At 34.4% G+C, this 19,344-nt stretch overlaps 1 protein-coding gene across 4 annotated transcripts; it reads left to right on the top strand.

Annotated features, from left to right (window-relative positions):
- The first annotated feature begins 266 nt into the window (after positions 1–266).
- Positions 267–14,279, top strand: LOC123543120 (uncharacterized). 4 transcript variants are annotated; one of them, XM_053531422.1, is made up of 8 exons: positions 267–372; positions 1,229–1,368; positions 2,513–2,642; positions 4,004–4,102; positions 4,935–5,018; positions 9,948–10,049; positions 11,409–11,508; positions 12,051–14,279. In XM_053531422.1, exons 3-8 carry the CDS (start codon positions 2,534–2,536, stop codon positions 12,649–12,651), a joined length of 1,095 nt encoding a protein of 364 aa, XP_053387397.1. In that variant the 5' UTR covers positions 267–372; positions 1,229–1,368; positions 2,513–2,533; the 3' UTR covers positions 12,652–14,279. The 4 variants fall into 4 exon arrangements, with proteins under 4 accessions (XP_053387397.1, XP_053387399.1, XP_053387396.1 ...); XM_053531424.1 differs by lacking the exon at positions 267–372 and having other exon boundaries at positions 990–1,368; positions 9,948–10,020; positions 11,413–11,508; XM_053531421.1 differs by lacking the exon at positions 267–372 and having other exon boundaries at positions 990–1,368.
- Positions 14,280–19,344: the final 5,065 nt, after the last annotated feature.

The raw sequence follows: 19,344 nt of genomic DNA, 5'->3' as shown, positions 1-19,344 counted from the left end.
AAGACCATAGTTTTCTCAAATATAGGGAGGTAATATTGTAAACATCTGATTGAATTTCCGTATTATTTAGGTAAATTTAGGTAAATTATCATTTTTCTGTAGCAGTGGAATACAACTGAAATCTCATAACATATAGTATGGTATTGTATTGTCACTACTATTACTCAGACAAAAATATATGTCATCATATTCTCTGATTTCCGTTTTCATTTATTATGATTTCAGTGAGTAATTTCTCGTGTATCTTTTGACTTGCTATCGGTGCGGGAAAATAATCTTGTGGTCTACAGTGTAACATATTAAGATGGAAGCTTGGACTTTCTTTAGATTGCTTATCTGTATTACGCCTTATTTTCACTATCTGCAAGGCAAGTACGGTTTTACAAATTGTTTCATTAAGAACATGTTTCGTTTTGAAATGCATATAATGATATATAAGCATTGATAGAAGTCCGTCGGCTGACTGAAAGAATGCATGCAGTAAGATTACTTTAGCATCAGCTTAGCGGTGTGTGGTTTTCTGTGCACACTGTTTCAGTGAAATTCCACTTTTGCCATTTCATTTCAAAATTTAACATTTGAGACAGTTAAAAATTTCTAAACTCTTCCGTTATTCACCAAATGACTAAAACTATCTAAGTGTTTCATGAATTACAATGCATGATGTAGAATACAGGATTCTGGTGTCTGACACAAAGTAGTCGGAACTCTATTTGCTTCCTGGGAAAAAATGTCATTATTTATGAAATGCTGGAAGATTTTTTAACATTTTACTAGTGAAAAATACTAAAATACCTTTGCTGTGCATTGAGCAGCGTCTTAACCAGTAAAATGTACTCATTTTACGCTCGGCAGTCTCTGTAAGTAGCTTTTGTGGACTTATTGCTAGAACTACATTAACATAATGTTAATGATACTGGGTTTTCATAATGACCCTGTAAAAGACCAGAGGTTATGGCTTATTAGACCATGGAAATATGTACACAATAATAAAAATAACAATATGGCGGTTGTTTTCTGTCTATGATTTTGGCCGAGTTGATTAACTAATTAAATCAAAGAAATCTAATATTGGCCGAGATAATCCTTTTTTGAACCAGATGGAATAAAGAACTGCCGACTTTATCATCTTATAATTTCTGCAACTAGCGTAGTATTACCGCAGATATTATTTAGTTAATTAATAATAGATAATATTGCATTCAGTTTCTCACTTGTATTTATCCAGCACTCGTGTCATCTGGTTACGCGGGCTGTTTTGAAGACGACGTATTTCCAAAAGGCACTTGGTTTACGGGAGTTGTCAATAATGGCGCTCGTTGTATTCGCACTTGCGGAGCTTCAGGGTACATATTTGCCGCCACAAAGGTACAATTATATAATAACACTCTATTTTATCAGTACACAAAGCAGCTTTATGTTCAAATTTCATCTCATTATGTATTTGTATATATATAGTTGCAAATTAGGTTACTGTTTATTTCAACATAAATGCAATCGAATGTTCAAATTTACTTTTTGTTTTGCCGTTAAAATAAATTCATCTAATTATCATGCACTATTTGGACAGCCTGTAATGATCCCGTTACTGGAACAATGTCAAATTGTTTTGCATTTCTTAATTTAATAAGCCCTACTTAACTACAGAATATTAATGGAATGTCGGTCTAGCCCTCTCGTTTTTTCACAAAATAGCAAAAATAAACCAGAGTGTTGATCAACATGCATGAAACTCTTCAATGATTTGAATTTCCCGCGTCGAAGATGACTCATCGATTCATACAAAGCTAGCAGCAGTTAGTTTTACAACTAGCATCAGAATTTTACAAAAATATATTATTACGTATTTTCCGTGTGCAATGTCGGGTTTTTCCGACTGGTACTAAAATCCATGTGTTTAAGGCATACAGTAACTAAATAAGAAAATGACGCGAAAAAATGGTAGTCGTACATAAGCGGATACATATAGTCCTCACATTTGTTTTCGCTCTGTAAAGCTATTTTCCCTATTATCTTTGCATTTTTTTTCTGCTAAAATCACATGAAAGTTCTATGATTGACATGAAGGTAGCATTTTCATAATGAAATAACATCACAGAATTTTTTTCATGGAAACTTAGATCGTAAGCCAACACTACAATTTTGGGTCTCATTTTTTAGCTGTTTTTGCAGTTTGTGTGTTTTTTTGACTGAAATATTTTTCTTGCATCAAAATGAACCCCACTTTTCTTTTGATTTTTATTCAACACTTGCAATATTCCTCAAGAAAATGTAAGTTACAGACATGGGTCCTGATGGGTGCTGCGGACATTGGAAATATGTCAATTTTATATAGAATGAAAAAGAACAGCTATTTAGTGTGTTGTAACCTTAAGACAATTGAAGACTGGCGAAATAGGATACGGAGAATGCGTAGTCGTACGGAAATAGCCGAGTGTCATTGGGGTCCACTACCTTAAACAACAATATTATAGTAAAGCACTGTTAGCATGCTATCTTTTGTATTCTGCAGTCCCATTACTGTATATGTGACATGATCTATTTTGGGAGTTCTAAACGAGGCAATTGTGTATATAAATGTCCAGGATTCCAGAATGAAATCTGTGGAGGCCCAGACAGCATATCAGTGTATGACATAAGGTGTAAGTACGAAACTTTCTAATGACTTATAAGAAGACAGATATCACTTAATTACCATTATTTGTGTTAAAAACAGATGTGACATTTGAATCTGACTAGAATTGCTTAAATCATCATAACGATATAAGACTGACGTCAAGTCGATGTGATATTCTATGCAATGAATATATTGAGAAATAGACTTTCAAATATGTTCAAATATTTAACTAAAATCATGTTTTAAACTGACTGGCATGTAGTGCAAATGTCTTGATTGTCACACGCCAAACTTTAAATGATTTATAAGCTTTATGATACTTCAACCTAACAACTCAAACCCTTTCAAAATCTTCCATATTCCTCTGACCCTATCTGATTTTGCTCAGTTATCTTATTCCATTTATGTTAATCATTTCCATTTTTCTAATTTTTGTCCTCCTGATTCCGCCCTGTTTGTAAGCATTTTCCCGAGTACTTATACCTTTTTTCATAAACTGCATTGTAATACCATGTTTACAAGTATTTCAAAATATTCATAAATTTCAAAAAACATGCCAGTCAAAACATCCATTATGTACTCACATAACTGCAAAAAAAAACGGATGTAGAATCAATAACCATTGGACATTTTCGTAAATAAAGGATTGGTACTAAAACATACCAAATAATTAAGGTCAGATCTAATTGACAAAACCCACGTCTGTGAATCACTTCACAAACACCAACATGTAGACCAGGTAAACAAAGTTATAATCATTTCTGACCAATTAATGAAAAACCCACACGCTTAGCTCAGCAGGGAGAGCGCAGATCTACGGAACGCGGGGTCGTGAGTTAGATCCCTTGGCGGGGCATATGCTCTCCCTGACGGTTTGATAAAAGACATTGTATTTGCTATCATTAGCCCTCCATCTCTGATTCTTGAAGTTGCCAGTTCTTGCGGGTAATAGGTTTGTACTGATTCGGAATCCAGGGACATTGGTTAGGTTAACAAACTGTCGTAACATAACTGTCAGTGAGATACTTTTGGAAAACGTCATTAAACCCAAAAACAATTAATGAATCTTTCATCGAAAACGATAATAAAAATATAATTAAGGTCAACCAAATCACTTCACAATATCTGACTGGTTTTCATTTTTTGCCTACAATTGATAAAACATTCCGCCGTTTTGAAATTTGCTGGAGTAGTAAATACAACAATATTCTATGCAATTAGAATTTCTAAGAAGTATATGAATTTTCTACTCTTAACAATATCCGATAAATTAAACACAATGATGATTTAACTGAAAACTGACCTGCGCTCTATCATTGTGGTTCACGGTTTTGCTATAGACGTTTTCTTTAATAAAAACTGTATTGTGTCGTGCTTTTATTACAGTAACTGATGTGAAATTAACACCACCAGCACAAACTGACGCATTGGTAACATCAACAGAAAGTATTAACAGCTTCACTGAACAGACTGCTTATAATAAAGGTAAGACGTGTTAACTTCCGTGTATGAAAAAATGTTTTAGCTTCAACGTGCTAAAGTTTAATTGTACGTATCTAAGACAGTTTTTCTCAATTGCTTGCAATTTAGATCCATTGCAACCGTCTCACCTGCAATGTCTCAATGAATTACACAGGCACGCATCACAAGTTGTATTTTAACCATCAACACCCATCACGCATAAGACCACAACAACGCATTAGGTGATGTGTTGCAGAAGCAGGGACAGTCGTGGCTGAATCGCCACCTAGCCAGCTCAAAATGTCATTATGATAACCATCAAATTTAACTAATATACCAGCTAAACACACTTTTCATGATTAAAATCACACAAATCTATAGGCTTTGATCTTATCAACCGTTTCACTGACAAAAATCATCAGAAATCATCCTGTCAATATTTGTCAAGATCTACCTTTAAGCAGGAACCCTTTCTCGCTCTCTCATTAAACAGCAGTTTCCTTTAAAAAAAAACAGCGATTATTAAAAGATGTATTTGCAAACAATTTTTACTGTGTCACAAAAATGAGTATAAATATTAAATAATCAAATTGATTCACAATATCTGACCGGTTATCATTTTGCCAAAACTGATAAAACATTCCACCTTTTTGAAATTTGCTTGAGTAGTAAATGCAACACTATCCTAAACAAATAGAATTTCTATGAAGTATTTGAATTGTCTACCTTTAACAATGTCCGATGAAATAAACACAATGGTTACTGAAAACTAACCCTCGCTATAACATTATGTGACACGGTTTTGCTAGTATGTTTTCTTTAATGAGAACTGTATTGTGTCGTGCTTTTATTACAGTAATTGATACGAAATCATCTGATGGATTGATAACATCAACAGAAAGTAATAACAACTTCACTGAACAGACTGCTTATAATGAAGGTAAGACGTGTTAACTTCCGTGTATGAAATAATGTTTTACCTTCAACGTGTTAAAGTTTAATTGGACGTATTTAATACAGTTTTTCCTCAATTGCTTGCATTTTAAATCCATTCCAACCGTCTCACTTGCAATGTCTGAATGAATTAAACTGGTACACAATGCCAGTTGTATTTTAATCGCCAAAAGCCATCACATAAGACTAAGGCAACGCATTAGGTGTTGTATTGCAGAATCAGGGACTGTCGTGACAGAAAAAAATGCCTAGCAAGCTCAAAATGTCATTATAATAACCATCAACGTTGACTAACATATCAGTTGAACACACTTTTCATGATTAAGTTCACATGATTATATAGGCTTTGATCTTATCTACCGTTTCAATAACAAAACAACAACAACAACAACAAAAACACCTTAAATGGTACGGTCAACTGTTAAGATTTATCTTTAAGCAGGAGTACTGTCTCGCTTTCTCATTAAACAGCAGTTTTCTTTCAAAAAAGCGATTATGAAAATGGTGTATATGCAAACAATTTTAACTGTTTTACAAAATAAGTATTAATAATAAACAGCCAACAGCTGAATAAATAATCATGGATCCCTGACGTGACAGCAAGAGAAAATATCATCATCTCTACTAAGCAATCTAACCTGAAAAAAATCAACAATTAGTCTAGAGTCAGGAAATTTGATGTCATTTCTCTGATGTTTTATTTTTACATTGCGGCATATGATCAGTTTGCATTTAACGTGTTTTGATCATATGTTATAAAGGATGTTTTCCATTATCCAGTATGGGTAGGATACAAGTACTTAGGGTTCTACATACTTAAACACGTTACCTGTAATAAAACCAGCCCCTAGTTGCTGGTTTAAAACATTAATTAGACTTAAATGAACAGAAGGGCGTAGGCTTTAACATAATTGTATGATATACAAGAGCTATGTGTTGCATATGACGTGGTTTAGGCCGTATATGTTTTCCAAGACGAGAAGGAGATGCATGTCTAGCACATTCCTGGTCAAAGTTTTATGCTTAGGATTGGACATCTTATACCGTTCATAAGGAAAACAGACAATGGCCCAGCCGCTTCGTGCCGGTTTTCGATATTTTTTGATGTAGCTGGAACAACAGCATTTATTTTATTTTTCATTTTCAGGTATGTTATTTTTTGGAAAGATATCACTTACATTTGTAACATAAGCTTGCTAAAACGACAGGAACGTGTAAAAGTGTTTTAACGAACCGTACATAAATGCTCGTAAAGAACCATTAAACGCATGTATCTAATGCCGTTGCGTAAAAAAGGCCATTAAATGCGCGGTGAAATAGATCAGATCACAGAAGGTGTTCAATAGTTTGTTTACTTAACACATGTCGGGTTTGGGTTATGAACAACAAAATAAATGGCCATCCATTGCAATTCAAATTTATGAATATAACGAAAATTTTATTTTAGTTCAGAAGATGTCAGCCTCACACAAGTGGTAAATTACTATATGAATTTTTTCATTATTGGAATACATGTTCCAGGAAAAGACGACCAGCTGATGGCAAATATGCCTGTCTTTACAGTAACCAAGAACTGGTAACTGTCACCTCTAAGGGTATGCGCGCAATACGACTTCAATAGTGTAAATATGAAGAAGGTTTCAAGTGCTGCACTTAACCTCATTTCCGACAGTATTTCCGTTATGTAACGGCAAACAGACAGTCTTACCTGTACCTGGATTCTGTACCACATGAATACATGTGGTGAAGGGCATAAATTATTTCACAGAACGCAAATGTCTGTATTTAAAATCTGTCGACAAGACGAACATACACCTCGCCCCTGGACTGAAGTCTCGACCCCGCAAACCGTATGACAAACTTCGAGTGTGTATGTGTAAATTGAGTAATTTATTGCTTGCATGACTATGTATTATTATACACTAGTGTAATAAAGCTTTGACGTCGACGTCATTTATGGTATAGGAGACGTTGGTTAAGTTAATTAGTTTATATAGTAAAAAAGTAGAATTTGTGATGCTTCGACAGGAAAGGCTAACATGTGATAAAAAGAATATTACATTTGTGACTTTCCACATTGAATTTATTAAACTCGTTGAATAAAATTTATAATTTTGTATCGTCACAATTACTTTTCATACGATCTAGGGTGTGAAGTCTAGAGGGGTTTCAATAAAATAACAATTTCACAGCTTTTCAACTTGAATGAGTACATGCCGAATACATGACACATGAAAGTACACGGCCATAGAAACAAATGCGTTACAAAATTACTCATTTATAACAATATAGTTTCAAACAACGTACTTTTTATTACTAATGTGCATCCATACACTGCATGGCGAAGTATATTCGCGGGGCTAATTGTTCGCGTTTTTTTTTAAGTTTTGAAATCATGGTGTCTTAATTTCGGGGAAACTACTTCAACCGCGAAATATAAACCTTGATTGTTAACAACAGAAAGGGAGGTCACTCTTACTGGACATGCAAATGATAATAAACACGAGGATAAGTATGTCGTTGTCGCTGGAATAGAGACGCATTAGCGTATAATAATTTAATAATTCAACACGTGTGCGAAATTTAGTCCTGTAATGCATTGAAATTAAAATCTCACCACTGTTTTATTAATATTTAATCACGTATCGAAACACATGTTAAACAGTTTCTTTTGACGTACTCATACAAATCCCCGTGTTGATATTTAATTGAGCAATTACAATGAAAACATATAGAAATAAAGTTACCTCAGCGCGCAATCTGACTAAAGTACATCTCCTATTACGCTATGCTTAGGATCTGACAACGAGCTATCGATAGCCTCGTTCTGACGACCCTTACGCTAGCCAATCAAAAGCTAACTTATAACATTCTGCAAGCTTTAAAAAGCCTTGATTTTTGATATCTACAATTTTTATATCGAAAGATGTCAGATAGCCGGTTAGCTCAGTCGGTAGGGCACTTGCTCTGTAAGCGAGAGGTCCCGGGTTCGAGCCCTAGATTGGCTGCAAATTTTTCTTACTCTTTGACATTCGAACAAGTTGTCTGAATGGTTCAAATAAAAATAGATTTGCGAAAATAAAAATAGCAATACTGGAAATCCAAAATATACAGAAGACGAATGTGAATGGGTCGTTCTCAGATCTTTGTTTAGAAGATCAAGTACTTTAGTCAGATTGCCTCAGCGCGTCGGCTAAGTTATTACTTGACTGATTTTTAATCATGTATCAATACACCTGACAAGTTGTACTCGTACATTTTCAGTGTTTTCACATTTGGTTCTTGTGTTCTTGGTGTTAGACCCTACGACTATTCTAGTTTACGAAAATATCTGATATTATGGGGAAATGGTTGCGGTATTAAAAGACCACCTTTCATAATTTTGCCGGATCCAACGAAATTAAATGATGATTAAAAGGCGAATGCGATTACTGCTGCGAACAACGCTGTTTGTGAAGAAGTTTAGTATGGAGAAATTGTTATTAAATCAAAACAATCTACACCATCTACCAGCCGAAAACGGAATAGGTCTTAGTTCAATTTCCCCCGAAGTTCGCTTGCAGATAGCAAAATACTGCATTGACCACCGTCCTGCAAAAACAGCCCGGCATTTCACTGGAAAACTTGGACAATCCAGACAATTTTATTGGAATCCTTTAATAAAGCTGGACTGTAGTTATCTAATCTATTTACCTATGTGTGTTCAAATATCTGCATATGATAATGAAAATACCAAGGCATAATGACTTGTACTAGTATTATATATTGATTTGCTTTTCAATAAAATCAACTGTTCATCCTCTGTAAGAATTGTTCTTGTTTGTCAGGAGAAGTAACAATGTAAGAATGAGTAACGTTTGTAAGAGTGGTCTCCATTGGGGATTTCGCGCTGTAAATGTTGACCGCGAATATAGCGGAAATAAAACATTCTCGAATTATCCCACTATACAGTATCTACTTTTATTTAACTTCCTTGTTGTATCATAACATGACAGTTTCGAGATAGAAACATTGAATTGTTTCAGTTCATTCCTTTGTCTATTGTGCCTGATTTCTTATAAAAACATTTATTTCATATTTTCTTGTTATTGAAATCGTTGGTGCTAGCAAGTACAAACCAATCAGAGACGTTAGAGTTAAGAAAAAATACAGTCGAAAGCGGTGCTTGTTTCAGAAATGAAATGCCTTCTATTTCATTTGTTTGTTACTCCACAGCGGCAATTTAATTCAGTGAAAGCCTTTTCACAAATACTGTAGATGAACGAATTAAAAAAAAGAACAAAAAATAATAATGCTTAAAACGTATAATAAGGCTGAGTTTCTAACCATAAGTATAAACATTGGCTACAAGAATAAATGCCTTTATCATTGTTTTTGGATGCAAGGATGCAGAATTCTTTCATGTAACGAAGTCATGCAGCTTGCAAATTAGACACTGTTGGTTTTACCTTTGATTTCACCCGTGCCTTACATTTTGAACCGAGGGACACTTAAAGTCACCTTCAACGATCAAAAAACAGGAAAGTCTTCATTGACATTCTTATATTGTTGTTACAGTGACTCAATACACATCAAAAACAAGAACATTCAAACAGACGTTAAATATTCAATGACTAAAACATAGTTTCTTGTAATCAATGTTATACAAAATGTATTGCACTTTGTGATATCATTAGGTGCAACACTACTGTTTCTATTAGCACTATTTAAAGTCTTGCGTACCCCAGACATTCTGTTCGTAATCGAAAATTGCAATGAATAGACAAACAAGATTTTGGGTAAAAGTCTGATCGTTCATATTAGGAGAAATATTTTGAAGAAAATATTAAGTACATGTACAAAGCAAATTCAACAATAATCTGTGCAATTAATGTCATTGTTGAAATACTTATTTTATAAACATGTGTATTTACAGCAGCTGTAAAGACAACTATTCAATCTACGACACCAAACAGTACCATGAAAAGAACATCTGATATTACAGGTACGTCTACTGAACAGATCGATCGCGATACAGGTAAAAACTGAAGGATACATATCCAGTTGGAAACACTAATCAGCCATTGTAAACTTTGTGTTTCCATTGAATGGTACATATACCAAAACTTGTTTTTGATGTATAATACAGAAATTTATCACCTTGTACATTTTGAACTGTTTACATAGGAAAACGAACACGACATTTTAAACCAATTTTAGGTAGTATTCTAACCTAGCAAACGTACATTGTAAGTAGTTAAAATCATAGCAACTACACTCCAACATGGTCTAAAATAAATGTTAACTAAATAGTAAGCAAAATGAGATTAATAACGTTTAATTTGTAAATACAAAATATACTTGAAATAATTCAGCTTTTTGTTCACCAGACAACCAAGGCATCGCTTTAAGTACTTCAGTATAAAAAAAGTTTCTTCTGTAATCTTGTTTCGTTTGTACGTAGCATTTATACGTACCATTTAGACTATATTTATGTCTCCCACGTGTAGTGGATGAGGTATATTGTTATAAGTGCTGTTCGTCTGTCTGGCAGTCGGTCCGTCTGAGTGTCACAAAGTTTGTCCGCACAACTCCTCAGTGTTTACACTACTTGACGTATATATGTTGGCCGAAGGTAACCAAAAATCATGAGTGGTTTGTGAAAGACATAGTGTGGAAATCATCATCATTTTGACATTTAATAAATTTCAGCGGATATGACCCTTGATTTGTAAATTTCTATAATGGTTGTGCTTCTTCTCTTTGGAATTTCACCACTTGGTGTGTGATCATAGCTAAACCTAGTTGTGTATATCGTTGAAATGTTATGGTTGATGATTTTCACTTGAGTTATTACCCTTCATTTGTGGCATTTTGCAGTCTGTGTGTATATATGAGATATATTTTCCGTTCGGTAGCTGGATGACTTCCACACATGAATAATTTAACGCCCTGAGCGAGGCTCGAACCCACATCGATAAGGGGCAAGTGATTCAAAGCCCGACCATAGCAACCTTAACAACTCAACAACCGAGCACCCTCCCTTATCCCTTGACGAAAGAGTGGAAATGTTTAGTATGAAATTTGTTCACAAATGACGTGTTCTTTAGAAACCACGGAATGTCACAAAGTAAAACTGATAAAAAGAGAATAATCTCTGCTACCTACATCTAAACGTCAGATTTTCAGAAAAATATCTAGAAATATCAAAATATTTAAAAAAAAAAAAACAATTTCAGGAAGGTTAGATGCAGGGTTGTGTTATCTTGAATAGCAGGTAAAAAGATTGAAAAACGGTTTTCACTCAGCAATTTCACTCTAAAACAGATTGTTTCACTTGTATACAAAGGATTTGGTGTAAGTCTATATATTGCTCCCTGAGATTGATAAATTTTAGGAAGAAGAACAGATGGCATCGTTTCCGTTTACATCTCAGTTCCAGTTTCGATCACGATTGTGGCTGCCCTTACAGCAGGCATCGTCTTCTGTCTTATGCGGTAAGTCATTTCAGAGTATGTATATGTCAGTATAACTGGACAAAGAAAACCAACAAATATATACTTAAATATATACTTTTTCAGTGACATGGTGAGAATTAACACTGAGATATTATCAATATCATTCACACTGTGAATGTAACCCTTTGCCGATCTACTTGAACATTGTGTATAAGTTTCTAATTTTTCGCGTAAAATGGGTTGAAATTCAAAGTCGTGCAATATTTCCACTGCAGATCTCGTGCATATTTCTCGATACAAATCTAATTACCTATAACTAGTGTTTAACCGAAACAAACAAATATTTTGTCTGCATTTAAACTTGGTCAGAGATAAATGTCACATGATTCAATGACTGCAGCACACAGTGAGAATGGCTAGGGCACACTCATGTGTATTTGTTTCTTAAGGGTCAATATTGCGTACTTACTTTGAGTGTAATAATTCGTTCACTAGATTCTATTGCTTTTTATATGATCATAAATGTTTGAGTTTGCCGGATTTGCTTTTCTTTACATTTTAACTATTATGTTGCATTTCAGAAAATGCCGACATACTGATGACCAGTACGTATTGTTCCGTCGAAAGATGGTTACAAAAAACACTCATCTGTTCAATAGTGCAGTAAATAAAACGTACAATATCAATACTTCTAACGACCAAAGTAATTGTTCCAAGTATTCTTCCAAGACCGTGCAGAACTCGAGTGCCAGTTTATATGCTGAAATAGCGTTTGGTAGTACAGAGACGTTAGAAACATCTGAGAATGGGTATAGCACAGTCTCCATTGGTCTACTTAAGGGGAAATACAGAAAAGACGCAACCGAATCTAGTAACACATATGACACTCTACATACTGGTTCAAAAGCAAATACTATCAAAACATCTGACTGTTATCAATCCGTGTATGATCACGTGATTGTTGGTAACCATAACAACCAGAGTACTGATTCTGATGAATATTCACATCTGCATACAGTTCAAATAAACAATCTCCAACAAACATATTCCAAAGTTATAGATAACCATCATATCGATGAAGATAGAATATCGGACACAAATAGTGTCCATTGCGGGGATCAGGACTACAAATCTAATCACGAGTATGACATACTGTATGATAGGATGCCCTATCATACTTAAATAAAAAAAAACACTTTTTAATCTGAGGCTTCCATTCAGCGCACGCCACTTTTATGTGAAATAAAACATCATTATGAAATCATTTCAATACACAGACGTTAAATATAACATTATAATTATCGTATTAAATTGTTTTAATAGGAACTTTACAAATTGTGCTTATAATTGTAGTGAAGAATGAAAAATAAAATTTCTACAATTTTACATTCCGATAAGGTCTTCGCGCACTAATCCAGTTATAACCGAGTTTAAATCATTTATCGGCGACTTGATAGGTAAGACTGTCCGTATTAGGAGCTAAACGGAAATTAAACGAAAAGTTTTAGAAAATCAACATGCTTAGAAATGATAAAGTTATGACTTGGTCTTAAATTTTGCATAAAAGCAATGAACATTAGTTTTTTTTTTTAAATTATTTCTAACGGTTTAAAATTTAGGTACTATCTCTTGTACAGATAAACGTTTAGTTTCCATGCCAATAACTTACTTAGATAATGCTATTAATCAATCGATTTCATATTGGCCTTGTTAGTTATCCAAGGATTGTTGTATTGGCCCAAGGCAGTTGAGGATTCCCGTACCTGGTGCAGATAGTCCAGAGGGATCCTGTGAGGCAAAATTGCGCCGACTGAGAGGGATCCCATGCATTAACGAAAACGAAAGTAGGGCGTTTCATAAGGAAACATGATGATAAGATGGGATCAACAGCTTCACATTTAAGGTACTAGATACTTTCTGTATTCAAAGAAAGTCACATTTAAGCTTCAGAAGCAAAGCATGAGGTTCATCCGAGCCAGTACCCTCCATCTATATTCCATCTTTGTTTGGACTTGTGTCAACTGATAATATGTAACGATAAAAAGCAAGGGTTTATAGCTACATCTTCCGTTGATTCATATGTTTTTTATGCACAACCCTGTGTTTAGGACGACAATTTCGATTATCCGAGCTCCCTGACAAAGCGGCTATGTTTGAGTTTATTTTACTACATAGAAGGTCCTGTGCGCGAACAGCGAGGGATCCGTTTTCTTATTTACCACAGACAGTGATCCGATATACATACACACCGTGAACATTCTTGGAATAGAGTCAGCCAAGAAACCATTGTTTGAAATAACTTCATAAATAGGGCCAAACGTTTCTGACGAAAAAGTTAAAGTGACCTCCCCCTCTTACCTACATGCTTTTTGACGAATAAAATAAATTTAAACACTGTCGAGGAAAATTTCTTTAAAATTATCTAAGTCCTTGCTGACCAATGGCTTACTGGAGGATTTTGATTTTTCAGCGCTTGTGCTTATAAGCATGCTAAATTCCATTACAGTATGTTACAGTTTACTATAGATTATTTTCTGAAAGATTATCTACCTTAATCGCTAAAACATTTTCACCAACGGTCGTCTCTTTATAGGCTATCGGCAAAAAAATTCAAAAGAAAGTAGAAATTCTTCTCCTGTTTCAACAGTGTTGGAGATAAACCGCAAGTCTTTAATGGAACTATCACCATCTACCTTATAGAATTGAAAGTACTGTGTCAATTTCATGATCTTTATACTGTACTTGACTTTTGATCGAATATACATATAAGATATTGTTACATGTAAAAGTACATCTTTAACCTTTTGTATAACATTACCTATCCGTAAATGTCAAGTTTAGCTAAAGTCAAATAATGTATCTGACAAATAAACAAGATTTAGTATCAAACTGAGAACCGTTCACCATTCTTATTCTTAACGTCACAGTAACAAATAAAAGAAGCCCAAAGCGGTGATATTGTCAAGTTGTATTCAATCAATCATTTTCCCTGTGGAAAAAAATCTTCTAGTTTGTCCATCTCCCGTCTCCATCCGCCACGTTTTCCACTATAGTAATTATATAGTGCAAATCAAGGAAATAGAGAATGTCATTTTAACTGCTTTAGTGTAAGATTGAAATACATTTCACCGAATAAACACCGTACGATATATTTTAACGAGTGCGAATAAGTAAACTATTGAGTGAAATATATTACGACAAACAAACAAACAGATTTCCGTTTTCATATTTTCAATGGTTTAAGCAAAATTATTCCCAATTCTCCACCGCAACATCGCGTGCATTGTGACATGGTGTCAAAGTGTCGTGACATCAAGATTTATATGTTGAAAAAATGTCAAACAGTTCTATGAAGTTTACAAATATCTTTTAAATTTTGTTACGGTGGGGCGTATGTCTGTATTTTCGTATAGCGGTTATATACATCTATATCTTTACTGAAGTATATTTTACAAAGAACTTGAGATTATTACCATTTTTTTTTTGCATTCAAAACTTAAAATGATACTTTCACAGCTTTGAAACAGTAAGATATGCCTTTTTCACTCATATAACTCAGGATTTCACTATTAAGCATAAAATAAAATAATATATAATGCATATTAATTATAGATAATGTCTAACTGTTTACCCGATAAAAGGCAAAATTTCGACGGAAGGATGTCTTTTGCGGCTCTATAAACAAAAAAAAAAAAAAAAAAAAAGAAATATCGGACAATTTAACGAGAAAGACTGCTTTCAATAAAAAAGGCAGATTAAAAAAGAGGATCATGATGATCCTATATCGCTCACCTGTTAAATGTGGCCTTGGAATCATCAAGATAACTATTCTGACTAAGTTTGTTGAAGATAGGGTCATACATGTGGCTTCTACATTGTAAACAAGTTTTTCCTTTGATTGTAGTGATGACCTAGGTCTTGACCCAAAATACCCAGTTTTGAAATTGGCCTTGAGATCATCAAGATAAACATTTTGTGCAAGATTGTGTCAAATCAAAGCGAAAAAGAAACCTCTATAAGGTAAAAAAAATGCCCCTTTCAGGAGAAGTAATGATACACCCCGTGATGGAATCTAGCCGGTTTTCAAAATCTTACTGTAACTTAAGTTTTGTGTAAGTGTGGTTAAATCGTATGTAAATTGTCACTTGTATCGTGTTCACAAGGTAAAAAACAACAAATTTTGGCTCTTTTAGGGGTCAATTAAGGGGTTTCAACTCCGGAACCCATTATTAACTACCACAACAACAATTTTTAAGTGATGTGTGGCGGTCGCTTAAGTCGTTGTTATTTTTTTCTGGGCCTTTTGAAATTCATTTAAGATGTATTTAATAAAACTCCACTTCAACCGATACTAGGGGGCGTAATGAATGTTACACTTCGCATTATTTCTCATGCTATTATTTTTCTTGGTTGAATTCTATGCTTCCAAAATGATCTTCTTAGATTGTATTTCAAATCGATTTTATCACCATTTCTATATAGTTAAATGAGTATTACCCTTATTACTTCAAATACAATGACCCATCCGCTTAGCTCAATAGGGTGAGCGCAGATCTACGGATCTTGTGGTCATGAGTTCGAGCCCTGGGCGAGGCGTATGTTCTCCGTGCCGATTTGATAAAAGACATTGTGTCTGAAATCATTCGTCCTCTACCTCTGATTCATGTGGGGAAGTTGGCAGTTTCTTGCTGAGAACAGGTTTGTACTGGTACAGAATCCAGGAACACTGGTTAGGTTAACTTCCCGCCGTTGCATAACTGAAAAACTGTTGAAAAACGGCGCTAAACCAAAAACAAAAAGCTTCATATACAAGCTGAAACAGACTACTGTTTCTATTGCCCGGTAAGTACAAAATATATGTATTCCTATAAATGCAACGTTAGATAATTTGGATAATACAGTTTTAAAATTTGACATGCTGTAAAACAACATGTAAGTTAAATATATCGAAATTTCATTAATATCAAGTATAAAGCATATTTCACAAGCCATATACTTGCCATACGCAAGCACGCATAAACTCTCAAATTATGCACTTTGAAATTCCACATAACGTGTACACGCCTGGGAAACAACAGAACTACTTCTTTTAGATGTATGCGGTAAACGCTCTGTCGAAACTTCCGAGCTAATTCATGATGCGAGAAAAAAACCGCCAACAAAGGTGTGTGTCATTACATTTTTTGGCATTTTATAAGTAATGAAATCGAATATCAAAAATAGGCGATGGAGATTGGTAGTTGTAGATGCTAGCTCGGAAGTTGCGACGTTTTACCTCTGAAAGAGTTATCTCTGTTGTTTCCTAGGTGTAATGTAATATATAAATAAATAGGCCTTGGCTTCTAACACTGCATGCTTTTTATGGATATTTTGAATATCATATAAGGGCAAATAACTCCTTCAATTTCTTAGCCTAATCATGTAATGATTGCCGCCCTTGCACAAATATAGTATACATATAATAGAGACGTCACTATTTAATGTTGAAAAGATGAAACCGTTGAATTAAATGAATTAGAAACATTTTTAAAACTTTTTTATGCACTGAGTTTTGTTCGGTATAATAAAATATATATCATATGGCAGCGTGTGAGACATTGATATTGATATCGCCTCGGGTGACATTCTGCCCGCGGGTTGACAATATCAGTGTCACACACGCTGCCATATAGTATTTATATAATATCGAAGTTTGCAGTTGTAGTTTGTACAATTGTTGTTGGACTTATATTTTTCAATTCACATGTTATTATATCCTACAATGTATTCATTAAAAGCAAAGTTACTTTACAGCAGTTACCAGTAATTTAGTTTATTGTTTTCATACGCTATCATTCTTACGACACCCGATCATGCGAACAATTACCTCCTCCTTGGTATCAACAACGCAAAAATATCTCTTCCTTTTATGTGAAAACGCAGAAATTAAACAGGCAGAAATTTCTTACACAATTTTTGGGATCAAAACGCAGAATATTTTGACCGCAAAAATAACCCGCTATAGAACAATTTGAAAAGTTTTATCAATTCAAGGTATATGTAAATCAATTCAAAATTTCTTTACGATGTATCTAGGAATTATTTAAATACACAATAGAACCCTTCTTTGTTTAATTTTTAATCACTTACTTCTTTTGTATATGATTTAGTCATCAGTTATTAGCTAAGTGTTTAAATATTAACGAAATTAACAAAATTCACTGTAATGACACATGCAAATCAAACATTACGCAAGCGATATTTTATGACCATAAAGTTAACTTCCTCAGTTATTCATTGAAACTTGTCTTGCGTGTGAAATACGACTTCGATGTTCGCTATCAGTGCTATTATACAAAGCCCATTGTATGTTTTATGATTTACAAAAAAGTGAAAGCCACCGAGAGAGCTTTTCTGTTTGTTACAAACTGTCGAGTACATTGAGTCATATTGTGAATGATTAATTTTTCTTTACGTGTGTGTAAGTATGAATTTGAAATTAGCTGTTTTAATATATTACGTTTCGCTTTGGACTGTATCTTTATAATCATCTTATCTCTTCTCAGAAAGTTTGTTAATAATAAAATGTATGAATCATCAATGAGTATAAGAAGGCTGTATAAATGCAAATATAGGATTGTTTCTTATGTTTGACAGAAACTTTGCTTTAAAATTACATTATAATATGAAATGACATCCCCATTCCTATACGCAGACCCTCACTTACTATAATTACTATAAGTACTGTACTCATTCTTTCCAGCCACCATAGTGCTTTGGAATTCCCTTCCAGTACAGCTTGTGCAAGCCCCCACCCAGAACCAGTTTAAGCAGGGTGTGACCAAACTTGCACACAATGCTTAACATGATAGACCTGTTTTTAAACTGTTTTTATCTGTAAACCCTTCTTGTTTTAACACTATCAACTGTCCTCATGCTTGCAATACACATCGTGTATTACTTTTATCCTTCTATCCATTCTACCTTTAAATTTCTTGTACAGGCGCGCAGCTGCACACAATACTCGTAAAGAGGAGTGCTGCAGTATAAATAGATAGAAATGACATATAGCGGAACCGAATACTTCTGCGACGGCGTAGCCCGAGTGAGTTATACATGCGGCGTATTGTTGAAATATGTCAAAATATGATGCTGGTGTCTTGTGAGTTATATATGCGGCGTATTGTTGAAATATGTCAAAATATGATGCTGGTGTCTAGTGAGTTATACATGCGGCGTATTGTTGAAATATGTCAAAATATGATGCTGGTGTCTAGTGAGTTATACATGCGGCGTATTGTTGAAATATGTCAAAATATGATGCTGGTGTCTAGTGAGTTATACATGCGGCGTATTGTTGAAATATGTCAAAATATGATGCTGGTGTCTTGTGAGTTATACATGCGGCGTATTGTTGAAATATGTCAAAATATGATGCTGGTGTCTAGTGAGTTATACATGCGGCGTATTGTTGAAATATGTCAAAATATGATGCTGGTGTCTAGTGAGTTATACATGCGGCGTATTGTTGAAATATGTCAAAATATGATGCTGGTGTCTAGTGAGTTATACATGCGGCGTATTGTTGAAATATGTCAAAATATGATGCTGGTGTCTAGTGAGTTATACATGCGGCGTATTGTTGAAATATGTCAAAATATGATGCTGGTGTCTAGTGAGTTATACATGCGGCGTATTGTTGAAATATGTCAAAATATGATGCTGGTGTCTAGTGAGTTATACATGCGGCGTATTGTTGAAACATGTCAAAATATGATGCTGGTGTCTAGTGAGTTATACATGCGGCGTATTGTTGAAACATGTCAAAATATGATGCTGGTGTCTAGTGAGTTATACATTCGGCGTGTTTTTGAAATATGTTACAATATGGCGCTG

Source organism: Mercenaria mercenaria, chromosome 19 (genome assembly GCF_021730395.1).
Source record: "Mercenaria mercenaria strain notata chromosome 19, MADL_Memer_1, whole genome shotgun sequence".
Lineage (NCBI taxonomy): Eukaryota > Metazoa > Mollusca > Bivalvia > Venerida > Veneridae > Mercenaria > Mercenaria mercenaria.
The sequence above is the reverse complement of the archived record's forward strand: the minus strand, read 5'-3'. Positions and strand labels throughout refer to the sequence as shown.

Coding starts and splice junctions, on each gene's coding strand:
- LOC123543120 (XM_053531422.1), top strand. CDS start 2,534: ATGATCTATTTTGGGAGTTCTAAACGAGGCAATTGTGTATATAAATGT. Junction 4,103..4,934: donor ACAGACTGCTTATAATAAAG/GTAAGACGTGTT, acceptor CTTTTATTACAG/TAATTGATACGAAATCATCT. Junction 5,019..9,947: donor ACAGACTGCTTATAATGAAG/GTAAGACGTGTT, acceptor GTGTATTTACAG/CAGCTGTAAAGACAACTATT.